Source organism: Purpureocillium lilacinum, assembly GCF_023168085.1.
Source record: "Purpureocillium lilacinum CBS 284.36 DNA, scaffold_1, whole genome shotgun sequence".
Classification (NCBI taxonomy): domain Eukaryota; kingdom Fungi; phylum Ascomycota; class Sordariomycetes; order Hypocreales; family Ophiocordycipitaceae; genus Purpureocillium; species Purpureocillium lilacinum.
Genome location: NW_027072111.1, coordinates 2001294 through 2016966, shown reverse-complemented (window position 1 = coordinate 2016966; position 15673 = coordinate 2001294). Strand labels below are relative to the sequence as shown.

Below are 15673 nucleotides of genomic sequence, written 5' to 3'. Positions count from 1 at the left end.
CCCCGTGTTGTGAGCTCCGATATTCCCTGCCCATACTTTGAACCGGGTGCGCTCATCGCTGATGTCTCTCCAGAACATCTCGGTAGCGTCAGAAGCATTCCCAACTTGGTCCGTCACAAGATGGAACAGGTCGAGACAGCTCTCAACGTGGCTCGCTATGCTGTCTCCCATGTCTCGTTGCTCTCGTTGCTCTCGTTGCTCTCGTTGCTCTCGTTGCTCTCGTTGCTCTCGTTGCTCTCGTTGCTCTCGTTGCCTCCGCGACACCGATACCGGCGTCTTTGTAGCCGCTCGCGTCGGGACTCTTGACGGGGAGGGATAAGTTTTGTATCGTGTACCGAAGTAGGTTGCTAGTTGAGCGATCGGCCTGGCTTCCCTTCCCATATACGACCGCTAGATTGGCTGCTCATGGTGGCGGGCGTTACTCGCGGCGGCAGGAGCTACCCATGGCGGTGCGACCTCGCAGGTCAATGGAGAACATGTCACAGATGATGCAGGTAGAAAAGCGAAAGACTGCTATGTCTCGAAAGTGCTCATGTGCTCATGGAGTTGTCCAGTCTATGCTCGCCCTCGGCTTCTTGCCACGACCCGTGTGAACCACTGTACAGGGCGGGGTCCATTGGTTGACAGCACAGCTGACTGCATGCAAGCTCGTCGCACCCTGGCTCCCCGTCCGGCAGGCAACGAATCAGAACTCCACTGTTGCCGCAGCTGAGAAGATGAAGCAATATTTAGGGCGCATAGTCGAGTTCCCCGCTCGGTCAATGTACAGTATATGGACAGCCTCGGCGCTCCCGTCTGGTCCGAAGCGCCGTGGGCGAGCCCATCCGCCTGGTGTCGCGATCACGACTGGCAGAGTCGCAATGTCTGGCTTCGAGATAGCCGGAATTGTCCTCGGGTCAATACCCCTCGTCATATCGACCTTGGAACACTATGGCGACGGTTTATCAGCGCTCCAGCGATGGCGGCGATATCGGCGCGAGGTCCACTGTCTCACCAGGAATCTCGAAACCGAGCGCGTCAAACTCCAAAACGTGTGCGAGAAGCTACTCGTCGACATCGTGCCACCGTCGCGTATCGAGACTATGATAAATGACCCGATGGGAAACCTCTGGCGAGAAGAGGCAACACAGAGAAAGGTCCGGGTCCGGCTTTGGAAAGGATTCGACGCCTTTGAATCCACTATTGGCGACGTTCAGACGGCGGTCAGCGAAATGAACAAACGTATCACCTCTCAATGTGGCCCGCAGGCATCAGAGCTCAAACGGGCAATTTTTACTTTGAGCCGCTCACAATACACGGACCTTCTTTCAACAATACGGGACGGAATATCGAATCTCGAGAACCTTACCGATCGCAATATGGAGCTCGAACCGGCGCGGAGGCTGCGATCCCAAGGCAGGTTCCTCATGCTCCTCCGGGAGATGTCGAAAAGTATATATCGTGCCCTGAGGTTCGGCCTGGACTGCTCCTGTGGTCACGATGTTGGCCTCCGGCTAGAGAGCCGGTCGGCTAATTTCATTCCGACCGATGACGATGAGAAGATCATGAGTGACACAGCATTCAAGCTTGCCCTCTCATATCGCTCGAGCCAGGAATACCCCGAGACAGCGGCATGGGATGAAAACGCGAAGATTTGGGAGGAAATCCGAGTGAAACCGACTGCAGCACTTGGGACGAAAGCACAACCAGAGGAAAGATCAATCCCGATGCGGCCGAGAGGGTTCAGGACGAAAAAGGCAGTTGCCTTTGCCCAACTCTCGCGCGCACACTCATCAGCCACAACTACTGTTGTGCAGACAGAACATGAAGTCAGTTCAGGACACGTGCATAGGAGTTTACATACTTCTATATCCCACCTCACTATGGGCGTCGCGAGCATAGGGCTGGTGAGCTTTGGCGCTACAGTGGATTTATGCCAGAAAATTCGGGACCCGAAAGCTGATGTTCAATCGTCCGGCGTTATCGTGGATCACATATCTCAGACGACGAAAACTTACGCCGTATATCGCGCACACCCTATATATATCCCGGCTTCGGATGAAAGAATCAGGCTTCGTCCGCGGGCTCTTATCTCTCTCAGGCAGGTCCTAGAGCAGAAAGTGCATATCCCATATAGAGATCGTCTACAGCTCGCCGCGACTATTTCATCCAGTGTTCTACAGCTATACGACAGCCCCTGGCTACGTCGCAGTATTAGCAGTCGCGACATTTACTTTATGAAGGCATATCATGACTACCCGTTATGGGACCACCCTTTAGTCATGAGGCAGAATAGGGACGTGGGTATAGCGGAGGGCACATCCAATCCAGGACATGCATTTTGCAACCCTACGCTGTTTTCCCTCGGAATCCTTCTTATCGAGATCATCCTAGGCAAGCCGTTTGATTCAGTTCGGACGAAAGACGAGAGCTCGAGAGACGAGAGCTTCGTACGGGATCCGGACGCAAAATCACTTCATGTTCGGACCCTAGGAGAGAGCTGCGCCGCTACATTTCTAACAGATTACATCACTGCGCAGCGTCTCGTGGATCAGAAGATCCCGAGCTCCAACTACAGCACGGCTGTTACGCGTTTGATTGGGGGCAGCACCAAGTTAGATGCTTCGGGCCTAGAGAGCGAGGACTTTTGCCAGGAAATCTATTCAGGGGTGGTAGCATTACTAGAGAAGGACTTGGCATATAGCTAAGCTTGACTGGAGAGGCACTCAAGGCACGAAAGGAACAAGAGCAACGAAAGGAACGAGAGCAACGAAAGGAGCGAGAGCAACGAAAGGAACGAGAGCAACGAAAGGAACGGGAGGAACGAGAGGCATCAGCTATTGACGACAGATATAGTGTTCGCCGCCGATTGAAATCGGTTCCGTTGCCAGCATTGAATCTGGTCCGTGAGGAATTGGGCTGGCGGCCGACAAGTGGAGCAACAACGCTAGGTAAAGAGCTCGGGCTTTCGGGCGCTGGGCATTCGCCGGAACCGCACCATCCGGATCAGCCCAGCCCAGACCGCGCCGCTCGGTCGGCAAATCACGACTGCCAAATAAGTAATTGTATCGACCCTCCCCCTGCCCAACCAGAAGAGTCAGGAAACCTCTTTCAGCACAACCTGCAAAGGCCAGCAACGCGAATTCTTCACGTTGACAGAGCCATTTGAAGCCGATCATGGCGAACCACAAGTACGAGTTTGGCGGCCCGTAAGTTTGCCAGCAAGAACCCCGACTCGCATGCGCCGACCAGAAATTTGCCAGGCTAACCCCGTGTTCCCCTATCTCAGGCCCGGCGCCACCGCCATTGTCTTTGGCCTGCCGCTGTTGCTTAACTTCTTGTTTTTCACTTGCAACGATCAGACGGGTTGCCCTGCGCCGGCGCTGCTCAGTCCCCGAACCCTGTCTTGGGACAAGCTGAAGGCGCAGGTTCCATGGCCGGAGGAGGGCCTGGCTGGCTTCGTCAATTGGGAGACTTCAGCCTGGGTCGCGGCGTACTATCTGCTGAGCTTGATCCTATATCGGGTGCTGCCGGCGCAGGAGGTGTATGGGACGAAGCTGCGCGAGTCTGGCCGCCCTCTCAAGTACCGTTTCAATGGTAAGCATCCTTCCCGAGATCCTGGTATGGGTGTGGGGGTATCTCACAGTGATTGACTGACGCTTGGACAGCCTTTCATGCTACGGTAGTGCAGGTGCTGGCCTGCGCCGTCGGCACGGCCCTCTATGGCGCCGACTTTGTCGTCTGGACATTCATCGACCGCAATTACTTGCAGATCTTGACCGCCAACATCCTCCTCGCCTACGCCATCTCTCTTTTCGTGTACGTACGCAGCTTCAGCGTCAAGCCGCGCAATGAGGACTTGCGCGAGCTTGCCAGGGGTGGCACCACGGGAAGCATCATCTACGACTTCTACATCGGGCGCGAACTCAATCCTCGCATCACCCTGCCTCTCATTGGCGAGGTCGATCTCAAGGCTTGGCTCGAGATGCGGCCTGGTCTCACTGGATGGCTTCTACTTGACCTTGCCTTTATCGCGAGGCAGTACCGCCTGTACGGCTACGTGTCCGACAGCATCGTTCTGGTGGCGCTCGTTCAGGGTTATTACGTCCTCGAAGGGCAGTACGCAGAGGCAGGCATCCTCGGAATGATTGACATCACGACCGATGGCCTCGGCTACATGCTCACGTTCGGCGACATCGTCTGGGTGCCGTTCCTCTACTCGACGCAGTGCCGCTACCTGTCCGTCTTCCCCGTACACCTTGGTTGGGCCGGCATTGCTGCTATCGCGGTCGTCTTCTCCACGGGACTGTACATTTTCCGCTCGTCCAACAACCAAAAGGCCCTCTTCCGCACCAAGCCCGACCACCCCAGCGTCAAGGATATGCCGTACATACAGACCAAGCGCGGCACGAGGCTGCTCACGGGCGGCTGGTGGGGTGCCGCGCGCCACGTCAACTATTTCGGTGACTGGATGCAGGCTTTGCCCTTTAGCCTGCCGACTGCCATCTCGGGATATCTCATCCTGCCCGCAGGCGGCGCGGCTGCCATCGCGGGCGCCACTGGGGCTCTGCAGATGCTCGATGGCAGGGAGGTCGTCCAGGGTGCTGCTCGGGGATGGGGCATCGCGTACACGTACCTGTACGTCGTGTACTTTGCTGTCTTGTTGATCCACCGGGAGAGGAGAGATGATGCCCTCTGCGCCGAGAAATACGGCGAGGACTGGGACAAGTATCGGCGAACCGTGCGCTGGAGAATCTTGCCAGGAGTTTACTGACGGAGCTCCATACCTGTTTGGGTTATAGAGATGATTACACGATGGCAAGGCCGGCAGTGATAACATGCTGCGACCATACTGCCCTAGGTTTTCGGATCCTACATGGAGCAGGAGTTGACAAAGGAGGACAACAAAGCCAAGGTATATATATCGTTACATCATGTATACAGACGTAGTTTATAAACATTAATGCCATCGCTTTCACGCGCCCTTACCGGCGTCAATGTGAAGAAACGACTTGGGAACGACCCGCCTCCTGCCCTCGTCCCCGCTCGCGCGCTCCGACGACCCCTCGTGCAGCTGCTCCTGGCTCTCGTTGTCGCTGTCGAGCTTGACATCCCGGGTATACTGCCGGCCCTTTCCGTAGCCGCCGGCATACGCCGTTGTCTGAGTGCCGAACTGCCCATCGACGTTCGTAGGGGAGCCGCTCGTGCCCTGCGAGAACTCGGACATGACGTAGACGTTCGGGTCAAAGGGGTTGGCATTCCGGTTCTTGCTCTGCACAGTCTTGGAGTGCGGGCCAGTTCCGTAGGGGGCGCCGCTTGGGGCAGTGCGCGCTGACGTGATGCCGAGCTTGACGGCAACGAGCTTGAGGAGGGGCCGGAGCGTGGCCAGGCTGGCGGCGCTGATGGCCAGGCCCATTTCGATGGAGGACCAGATGACGATGTCGATGGTAGAATCTGGAGTCATGTGAGTACAGATATCCGGGATTGTGGTGGAGTCGCCTCGACCAATACGTACAAAGAAAGTCGGCATCCCTGAAGTGCTTAAGGAATGCGCACCGAACGACGAGTGCGGAACTTGCCCTGTAATGACAACATCGTCAGCTTACTCGCCCCTTGCGCATAATATTTCCACGGTCAGTGCAGTGGAGAGATGTTGGGGTAAACATACACGCAGCCCATGGCAATCAGAACAATGAGCGCCAACCGGGCCCTCATCTTGAGCTGCAGGTTCCAAATGACAAAGGCCGGAAGCACCGCAAAAGTGAAGTCGGTGACGATGCTGCAGATGCTGTAAAAGTAGGCGATGGACATGATGACGTCCATGCTCAGGCAGGTCCCGTCGATGTTGCCGCCGAGGCGGGTCCAGTAAAAGGACACCGGCTTGCACTGGAAAATGGTGACGAAGAAGAAGATCGTAGCGGCCAGAACGGAGAGGAGGGAGGCGGCGTAGACAACCCAGGCGTGGACTCTGGCCGTGGTGATGCGGAGGAGGAACCAGGCAAAGGACAGCTTGGAGCACACCATGCAGAGGATGTAGAACATGTAGCAGTACCACCAGTACTGTCAAGTAGCTGTTAGATAAATGAGAGACATCGGAAGTAGGGCGCATATGGGACATCGACGAGTGTTTGGAGTGTTACGCACCATCATGGCCTTTTCCCTCTGGAACGGGGACAAAACGTCCATGTGCTGGCCGGTCCCGTAATGGACGCCAGTGTTGGACATGGCAACATATAGAATGAAGAAGATCTAACGGACCCTCGATATCAGTAACGCGAACTCTCGGCCATTGTCTCGTCCGCTTCAGACGAGCTATGTGGTTTCCGGCACTTACTGCTGCCAAAATCATGAGCCAGTCATCCAGACCAAAGGCTTTGACAATCAGGGCCCGCGTGAAAACTCTCAACACCAGAATGACAACGGCCAAGGAGACGAAGAAGAGGTTCAGAATAAAGACACCGGGCCCCCGGTCGGCACCCATGACGGGCGCCATCTTCGCCTGCGTCCTCTCCTGCGATCAGGGAGAGGAGTCCACGTGCGTCGTCGTTTAATCGCCGTCGTATCGTAAATCGAACTTGTAGTGAATGCCGATATATACACTACGACCAGGGACGTGGAAAGGCAAGACCAGGGCAAGGAAAGAAGGAAGCAAAACCCTGACGGGGCAATCAAGAAAAAGAGGGTAGGTAAATAAGTGTATCGAACTGTGCGACCCCAGAAAAAAGGCGACATGGACATGCAGGCCCGGGTGGCAGGTACGCCACGAGGAGTTAAATCGGGTGTGTCATCTGTTGACAGCGCGCACAGTCAGCACTCGGCGAGAGAGACCTCGGCACCGGTGCGGTTGGTCAAGCTGTCGAGCACACTCCCGGGGCATTGATCGCACAGGAGCTGATTTGCCCGTTCGTCTCTAGTGTCCACGGCCGGAGCACCCTAGCTCGCGTGCCAGGATGCCAGGGCGAGGCAAGCTCGCCGAGTCATGTTTGGCGCGGGAAGGTGGCGTATCTGTAGCTCGACGGACTAACGCCTCGACGAAAGGCTTGTCGTGGATGCTGCGTGGCTGCGTGAAAGAGGGGACGGACAACGGGGGCGACCTAGTATGGGGGGGAGGGCTTGAAGAGAGAGGGCTTCCCCCACCCCGCAAAGCCACACACGCTCTTGGGTGTCGAACCTCAACGACAGGGAGGGTGTGAGAGAGAAAGGGGAGCCGACGGAGCTCGGTCATTGAAGTGCGAGCTATGGGCGGCAGGCGGCGGCTCTGGCCGAGAGGCAGGGTGGCAATGACTCGCAGGAGTTGAGATGCGGTAGCTTGCAGCCTTGCCGTTCCTGACTCTTGGGATGCCCATCACTGCCGGGATGAAAAGGAGAGACGAATCGTAGCTGGCCAAGCTGTCGCCGACCGGAGGAGACCTTGGATACTCGAAGCTGGGGATGAAGCAAGGTGGATATCATGTAGTTGGGAGCTTGTGATGGCTTTCTTGAGGGCATCGTCGCCGCGACATACACGTATCGCGTGGCTAATGATCAATCTTGTTGCGATTCATTTTCACGGCTGGAAAGAACGTAAACCATGGACGGCTGCTCGTGTCCAACTCGTTACCTGACTTACACGCTCGTACGCTTTGACCTTCATGGTGCCTTTCACAGTGATCTACGCCTTGTGCACCCAGCCAATCCGTCTGAGCGTCGTGTCCCCGCGAGCCGAATTTCTTGACGGCATGGATGCGGGCAGCAGAGGGGTGTCGCGATGCACCCTGAGTTGCTGCATCGGGATGGTTCGTCCGGGCCCGACATTTGAAGCGAGCCCGATCAGCACCGCCATTGCCTCCCAGGACAAGTTATCGAACCAAAAGTCGACATGCACAAGCCCTGACACGCTGTGTGTCTGGTTGGCGGCCAGTGGCAAAACCGCTGTACGACAGTACGAGGAGGCGCCGTATTTTGGCTTGGGCTGCGCTCCAAGTTAGCTGGGAGTGCTGGAAAAGCCCCCACGTGCGTTTCAAGTGGCAGCTCGGGGTGGAATTCCGATGCAAGTTTAGCGGCCGGCGCTAGAGGCCGGGACTGCCAGATAGCGTCGTCTGGCGCCGGCGAAGAACCTGAGCCTCGGGACGATCCACCGCCTTAGCACTGACAGACGCCTTGGTCCTTTCCACGCAGACAATCTTTGACTGGCAGGCGGAGCAGGGCGTGAAGGGGCACGGACGCACACAAATTCAGCAACCCACGCTAGGGGCTTGTCATGTCCAGCTTGTCGAACTGCTCCGGACGGACTGGTGCAGTTGGGATGACTTGGAACACGCCTCGTTGTCCAGGATTGACTGCCGATCTGGACAACCAGGCTCAACTGCTGAGGTCGACCGTGTTCTCGTGCTTTCATCTCAAATTCACTGGCTGGCGCAGACTTTGGTCACGTTGTGTTCATGATTGGCGACTCAATCGCCGGCTTGAGCGATGAGCATGTCTTCACCCAGGACGTGTCCGGAGAAGAGCATTTCGGGTCCGAGCAGAGACAGGGGTCCTGGTCGAGAGTGACCAAAGGCGGGGGAACCCCTTGGCGCCCCTGTGGCAGTTGGGGCCTCAACAATTGGAGTGTGTCATTCCTTCTTCTCTTGATACGCTCGCCGTGGATACGGCCCAGCTGCCCAGGCACAAGCTGCCGGCTGCGATTACGAGACTGCCGGCTGGTTCGGCAGATAGTCGGCGACCTGCCATGGCCCGAGTACAGGGGGCCAATATCGCGACTGAGCTGCCGCCGTGCAAACTGCCTCTGAACAAAGTCATGTCGTGTTCGCTTCGGCGGTGCTACAGCACTTCCTACAACTACATGTTGGTGCACCTGAGTCTTGTAGTGAGACCTGCAAGCCACTAGTCATGACCCCGCAGCGGCTTGCTGAACGAAGCAATTTTGCCTACGGGCGCCCGCCAGATCGTCATGAGCAAGCCGAAGGAGAATGGTGACACGGACCTGCTGCGAGTGTTGACCAGACGCCGCTTGCCTCTCCCTCCGTCGCTTGTACATTCATTTTGCCGGACGAAAGCACAGAATACAACCGGCAAAGCAGGGATGGCCCTGGATTGAGGCTCCACGGCTCCTCCTCCAAAGCAGGGCATCGCCGTGGTGGAGCTTTCCGCCACGGCCCCTCTTGCCCTGCGAGATTTCAACTGCGCGAGATCTTGCATGGCAAGACCTACACCGCACGTTGCGAGGCCTACACACCACCTCTCCATGTCAAGACCGTTGTGGATCGCACCGCATTGTTGCAATAGCACCATTTGCGCGTTCACGTAAGAGTCAGCCCCCGTTCGCGCCGTAACGCACATCAGTATACTTCTGTCTTGAAGCGCTTGTCCCTGAGCGGCTTTACACCCATTTGAGCGACTATTCGGAGGGCAAATGCGGTCCTACCTCGAACGATGCTGTTATCGTTACGGCGAGCGGAGTAGTTCCGTCAGCGTTACAAGGATGAGGCACATTACTTGCCGAACCACGGACACGGTGCTGCCAGATGCCGCTCACCCCTGGATCGGAGATGCCTCTGCCGTGCCCAGCGCAAATGCCTTGCATCAACCTTGATCGTGCTCAGCCGGAATCGGCCGATAAGCCTGCGGCTATTGGCATTCGATATGGCAAACTCGGCATATGCGCTCGTCCTTTGACGTGCCTTATCAGCCCTAGGAGAAGGCGTCGCGGTCGCCCGGCCTCCAACTCCCTCCTGCCTCAATGCATCAATGAGATTTAGGTTTAATTACCTTCTCGTGTCTGCTTACGATCTCGTCCCCGCTTACAACCTCATCTCTGCTGATGACATCGTCCATGCTGACCGTCCTCATCTCTGCTGACCGTTGAGCCTGGATCTTCCGCTTTGAGATAGGATTGTTGGGATTGTCAGCCACCTGATGACTGAACTCTGAATATTTAGGAAATACTGCTTGTTGGAGAGCAAGGGATCATCACCGCGCCCTCAAAGGTAGCAGCAGCCACTGCAGAGTAGCGATAATGTTGGGTGCCAATTGCATCGGCGACCATAACACACCGCAACCATACGAAAGCAATGGCGGCTAAGATGTCGACTGCAGCTCCATCAAATAGCTCATTGGCATCTCTAGCAAGCACAGCAAAGGCAATGGAACGTATCAATGCATTCCACTGTGTTGCTCGCTCACGTGCGTGACCGCAATGCCACCTCAGAGTTGCTCCTCACCTCCGGCGTTCCTCGGGAGGAGGGCATTGAGAAGAAGGACGTCCGCCGATGTCAATATCATCCGATAGCAGGTCAGGCTACTGGCCCCTTCTCGCGCAATGATGCCGGCGTCTCGTGCTCCGGAGCGCCATTGACTCTTTCAAATGCAACAGGCCGTGGTGTTGTTCACGTTGTCGCATCCATTGATGGCTCTGGCGTGTTGAGTCAGGCTTGGGCCCAACAACGTCTCCTGGAGGACTCGAGAAGTGCCACCGGCGGCGCGATGTTTACGGCGGCAAAGGAAGGGAGGGTGATAAAAGAGCAAAGGCCGCGACGATTGTTGGAAGCCTTGAAGCACAGCACGCCCGCGCTGACCGCACGACGATTCTCGATGTGACCGTGCCTGAGGCTCAACAACTTAAGCGCGGCTTCAGGCGGCGCTACGCGCAGTGCGACCCGCACCTCGCTCTTCAGACGAGGCCGAGGCCGAGATGTGACGCTGATCCTGAGCTAATTCTGTCTCGTGTCCGTGGGCTTTGTCTGGCTCCGTGGCGAGGCAAGTTTGATCCAGTCAAATCCAGCGCAATGAGTGCGCCAATGCGCGCGAGCTTATACGCCGCATGCCTGCGTCGGATCGTGCCGCCGTTTCGGCTCGGCTCGCGGCTTCACGTTGACACACCGACGCGGTGACCGTGATACAAAGTCGAGGACAAACTTCCGCTGACAAAGAGGAGTCTACCAAGGTATTTGGCTTCGGTACTTGGAGGTCATTGACTCGTCGGCGTTTGACGCGCTTGGGCCCGATCTACGCTCCGCGCTTCAACGTCCCCCTCCAATACTTCATGTTGTCATCCAATATTCTGCTTTGCGGTCAGGCTCGGTTCGACCCTGAAGCAGAAAGACCCGTTCTGCGGTATTCCACCAGCTGTGAATCTCGTAATGGCGATCTGTCGTCCGAATTGACTGGCGCGGGTGTTTCCGAAAATGGCAAGCTGGGGCACGATCGCCGACAGCCAAGATTCGACGTCGTAGTCGGGGATTTCGGACATGCCCATCGTAGACCGCAGACCCACCATGATTGGCAATGCTGACGAGGGTCTTTGAAGGAAGCTGTATAAATGAGCTTAACAGGACGTCCGTCCCCTGCAGTACGCGGTGAGCCCAATCTCTCATCTGCAAGCATCAGTCGTGCAGAGTCCTGCTTCAGTCTCCCATCATGACGGTCACACGCAAGCCAAACAGGAAGAAGCCCCTTCTCTTCTTTACATCATTCCCGGGCGAAGGCCATACAAACCCCGTACTCGCCATCGCGGCGTCTCTGGTCGCCAAAGGGTACGAGGTCGTCTACCTCTGCTCCCCTGGCTACCGCGACAGGATCACAGAAGCGGGTGCCGAGTTCATCGAGCTACCATGGGAGCTGAGAGGCCAGTCCATCGAGGAAAGGATGCTTCTTGAAAAGGTACCAATCGGCTTGGATCGGGCCGCAAAGCAGCTTTCCCATGTTTTCTACAAGGACCTGAGAATCCGGGTAGAGGCCGTTACGAGAGCGCTCGAGGATCTGCGCGCCAGAGATCCGAGTCGCCAAATCATCATGGTCGAGGATGGTCCCAACATGGGCGCCATGCCCTTTCGCTACGGCAGGCCTCTGCCGCGGGGCTTCAGCGAAATGCCCAAGACGATTGGCATCAGTCCGACGCCCCTCATGCTGCGCAGCCAGGACACGGCACCGTTCATTCTCGGCCTCCCGCCTGACTCATCGCATTCGGGCAGACAGCGGAACGAGTGGCTGCACCGGCTTGTCCATGATGGGCCCTTTAAGCCGCTCGTCGAGGCCTGGCAGAGAGCCCTTGATGAGTGTGACTGCACAGTGGTCCCATCCGGCAGTCCATTGAGTGCCTGGCATGAAGGCTATGACAGCCTGGTGATGCTATGCTCGCCGAGTCTCGAATATGCACTTTCAGACATTCCTAGCTCGGTCGAGTTCGCGGGATGCCTGCCCCGGCGCGGCATCGCAAAGACAATCCAGTATCCAGAGTGGTGGTCAGAGGTCACCCAAAACGCGCAACGCGCGGACAGAAAGATCATCTTCGTTTGCCAAGGGACAGTCAACGTAGATTGGAGCGAGCTGGTTATCCCAACGATAAATGCCTTTGCAGGCCGAGAAGACGTGCTGGTCATTGCCGCCCTCGGCCGTCGCGGAACATCTCTCGAGCACGATGCCGTCACAGCGCCGAACATACACGTCATCGACTACATCCCGTACGACGCCGTGCTTCCTCTCGCAGACGTGTTTGTTTCCAACGCCGGATACGGCGCCTTTTGTCACGCGGTGACAAACGGCGTGCCCGGCGTGTTCGCCGGTCAGACGGAAGACAAGAGCGAGGTGGCGATGCGTGCCGAATGGGCTGGCTTCGCGGTCAACATGCGCCGGCAGCGCCCGGGCGTCGAGCAGCTACGCGAGGCCGTGGAGGAAGTGTTTGGTGATAAGCGGTTCAAGGCCAAGGCACTTGAGCTCAAGGCGGAGAATGAGGCGCTGGACTCTATGGCGCGCATCGAGCGGGTGGTTGAGCGCTGGACTGAGTGAGCGACAACTGAGACTCTTGTATTTACGATGACACGATTCCACTCCCTTATGTAAAATACCCATTCTTGAAACAGGCCGACAATTGGGCAGGTCCACGAGCAAGTTTGTGTGAAATGCAAGTAAGGCAATACGGTTAACCCTCCAGGCGATGTCCAACGGAGTCTCGGTCGGTCAAGACAGCAACGCTTCATCCTCCGAGCAAGGCGCCCACTCAGGCTGCTCTGACAGCCGTGATTCCATCGCCCTTCTCTTCCATTGGCTGAGCGGAAGTCCCGTCGGCGGCGTCCTGCTTCTCGCGAGCCACCTCGAAGAACATGTTTCGCTTCGGGCTGCAAATAATTCACGTCAGCTATCCGTCGGCTGAGGGCGGGAAAGAGAGCATGACGTACAGGAGGTACTTGACGTCGTAGATGCGCAGTCCCACCGTGAGGATAATCACCAGTGTGAGCAGGGCGATAGCAGACTGCCATCCATATTTGTCTAGAGCCGCAATCAGTACAAGTGCGCAACGAAGATGGCTGTGCGACTCACAGTATGGTGCTTGACTGGCAGGCCAAACGAGCACTTGACTCCACGCTGAAATGGCGTAGTAGCCAGCAATGGCGGCGCCGACAGTCAGGGATCGATCCTCCGGATCCTGAGGCTTGCTGAAGGGCGGGTCAGCAAGATATTGACGGTTGGTATGGGGGATTGGTGCTTACAGATCAGAGAGCCAGGCCCAGATCAACGGTGCAGTGCCCAACGGGATATGAGACAGGAAGTATCCAGCGTACGCCGCTGAGAGGGGTGTTCCCGTGGGATGAGTGGTCCAGATGCTGAGGATGATGCCGGCAATGATTGCGATGAACGCTATGGGAGAGTGAGTGCTGTATATTCTGGGATAAGGGGACTGTAGGCTTACCTTGAGCTACGATCAAGAGCCATCGTGTACGCAGAACGTCGGACAAAAAGGCCCAGACCCAAACTTTGCAACATATTAGCCTTTCTTCGTCACACAGTGCTTGATTCCGTCTTACCGAACACGACATTGATTGCGCTGCCGCCAATCGGAATCAGATTGACCTCAGACGTCGTCCATCGCCGTGTTCCATCACTGTTCAGGATGGACTTGAGGAACAGGCCAAAGTAGTTGTAACCAGACGTTCCGAGGACCATGGAAATGTAAAGGATCGCAATGACGTAGACAATCCAGCCAGAGAAAGTCCGCCTTTCAAGGGTATTAGCAATGCTCTCAATTGTGTGAGTATTCATCACGTACAAGGCGGAAGCCCAAGTAATCGGCTTAGAGTCCACGCGATTCGTTCTCTCCAGCCGAAGCCGGGAAAATTCTGCATGCTTCTCCTTGAACCAAAAGGCCCACGGGTTAGGCTTGTAGGGAGAATCGGGGATCATGAAGTACCCAGCGAGGCCCCAGATGACTGTGATGATGGCGTTGATGACAAAGAGCCACCTGCGAAACCGTCAGTACCGAGTCTCATCAACGGTAAAGCGGCTTCCTCACCTCCAGCCGGTCAGGCCGTATCTGCCGCCCAGAGTGTTTACAATGGCGGCTTGCATGGCGCCAGACATCATCTGCCCAATGGCTTGGCAAGAGTGATAGAAGCCAATGCGCTTGGCCATCTCAATCGGAGTGTACCAGTACACTATCACCCTGTCAGAAAATATATGAAGGCAAGGTCTCGAGTAGATTTGTGCTCACTGAAAAGAGTAATCATGCCGGGATACGCAGCACTTTCGCACAATCCGAGGAAGACACGAAGGATGTAAACTTGAGTGGCGTTAGTGGTAATGGCCATGAGGCCGGTAATGACACCCCAAATCACTTCCAGGGATGGAAGCCACCAGCTGGGTCTGACATATGTGAGGATGATTTGAGATGGGATGAGCATGATGCAGTACGCAATGTTGAAGTATGTGGTGAAACTGCACAAGGGAGGAGAGCAGATGTCAGCAGATTGTCGAGACGCTCACAGATTCGAGGGGAGACGCACTAATTCAACTCATTCCCGTAGAGGTGCAGGTCCTCTTTCATTCCAGAGACGTAGGCGTTGCTGATGTTGGACTGGTCGAGGAACCTTTGAGACGGTCAGTACCGACTCGATGTGGAGTCGAGTGATCATGTACATACTTGATGACTGTATCGCGGTTAGTTTTTGGCCTGATCAACGCCGTGAACCGTCACCAGATCTTGGACCCCTCACCTTGCGAAATGCAGCCAAAGGTCAGCAGAAAGATGTCGAGCCGCCATACAAAGGCGCGCTCGCCCTGCGACGTCTCATTGGTGTGTTGCGCCTCTCGCGGGCTTCTCCTAACGAAGCCCAGAAGCTTCGCCATGTCGAATTTTCGTTTGTCGTCTGAATCGTACCCTGCAAGAAAAGCTGACGAGAGTTGGCTTCGACAGATGGGAGAAAAGGCACCAACGAGCGGGGTTGGGAGAAGGGATCAAAAACATCACAATGTGTTGGTGACCGGCCAGATGCCGATCTCGGCTGGGTCTGGGAAGATCAGGGGTTTGTCACCTTGGTGCAGGGGACACTAGTCTACGCGACGAGGCGAACCGTGGGGGTTCGCCATGTTCTGCTTGTGGGGTGATTGCGGGGGAAGAAAGAGGCACCACCAACCCGCTCGGTCTGTCAGACAGTCGGCGGCGATAACGGCGCCCTCTGCAACTTGTCTGAACTCGGAAGGATGGCCCCCCCGTGCTGTAGCGGGGACGAGTCTCAGGGCCAATGGCACCGGATGGCATTTGGTAACAGAAAAGGATCACAATCCTGGAAGATACGGACAACGTGTTCCTCTCCAGATGATACGCTCCCCCTAGAGTCCCACACCAAAGCGACCAACACTCACTTCATCAGAGGATTTGCAGGCGTACTGTACCGCCCGTTGGCTGGAGCATCTTGAGCCCTTGATCGTATCACGGGCCGTG

At 56.3% G+C, this 15673-nt stretch overlaps 4 protein-coding genes across 4 annotated transcripts; 2 read left to right on the top strand and 2 right to left on the bottom strand.

Annotated features, from left to right (window-relative positions):
• Positions 1–3156: 3156 nt before the first annotated feature.
• Positions 3157–4753, top strand: PLICBS_000327 (erg24, C-14 sterol reductase; the record flags this gene model as incomplete). Its single annotated transcript, XM_065599579.1, has 3 exons — positions 3157–3188; positions 3269–3576; positions 3648–4753. 3 exons carry the CDS (start codon positions 3157–3159, stop codon positions 4751–4753), a joined length of 1446 nt encoding a protein of 481 aa, XP_065455651.1.
• Positions 4754–4954: 201 nt separating this feature from the next.
• On the bottom strand, positions 4955–6460 carry PLICBS_000326 (uncharacterized protein; the record flags this gene model as incomplete). Its single annotated transcript, XM_018318688.2, has 5 exons — positions 4955–5433; positions 5495–5559; positions 5648–6039; positions 6124–6228; positions 6314–6460. 5 exons carry the CDS (start codon positions 6458–6460, stop codon positions 4955–4957), a joined length of 1188 nt encoding a protein of 395 aa, XP_018184213.2.
• Positions 6461–11376: 4916 nt separating this feature from the next.
• Positions 11377–12744, top strand: PLICBS_000325 (uncharacterized protein; the record flags this gene model as incomplete). Its single annotated transcript, XM_018318689.2, has 1 exon — positions 11377–12744. The coding sequence occupies one exon, from the start codon at positions 11377–11379 to the stop codon at positions 12742–12744; it is 1368 nt and encodes a 455-aa protein (XP_018184214.1).
• A 211-nt stretch (positions 12745–12955) lies between these two features.
• Positions 12956–15078, bottom strand: PLICBS_000324 (uncharacterized protein; the record flags this gene model as incomplete). Its single annotated transcript, XM_018318690.1, has 12 exons — positions 12956–13073; positions 13134–13224; positions 13276–13391; positions 13446–13593; positions 13646–13708; positions 13761–13951; positions 14003–14194; positions 14246–14387; positions 14444–14667; positions 14736–14819; positions 14873–14879; positions 14946–15078. The coding sequence occupies 12 exons, from the start codon at positions 15076–15078 to the stop codon at positions 12956–12958; spliced, it is 1509 nt and encodes a 502-aa protein (XP_018184215.1).
• Between the last annotated feature and the right edge of the window lie 595 nt (positions 15079–15673).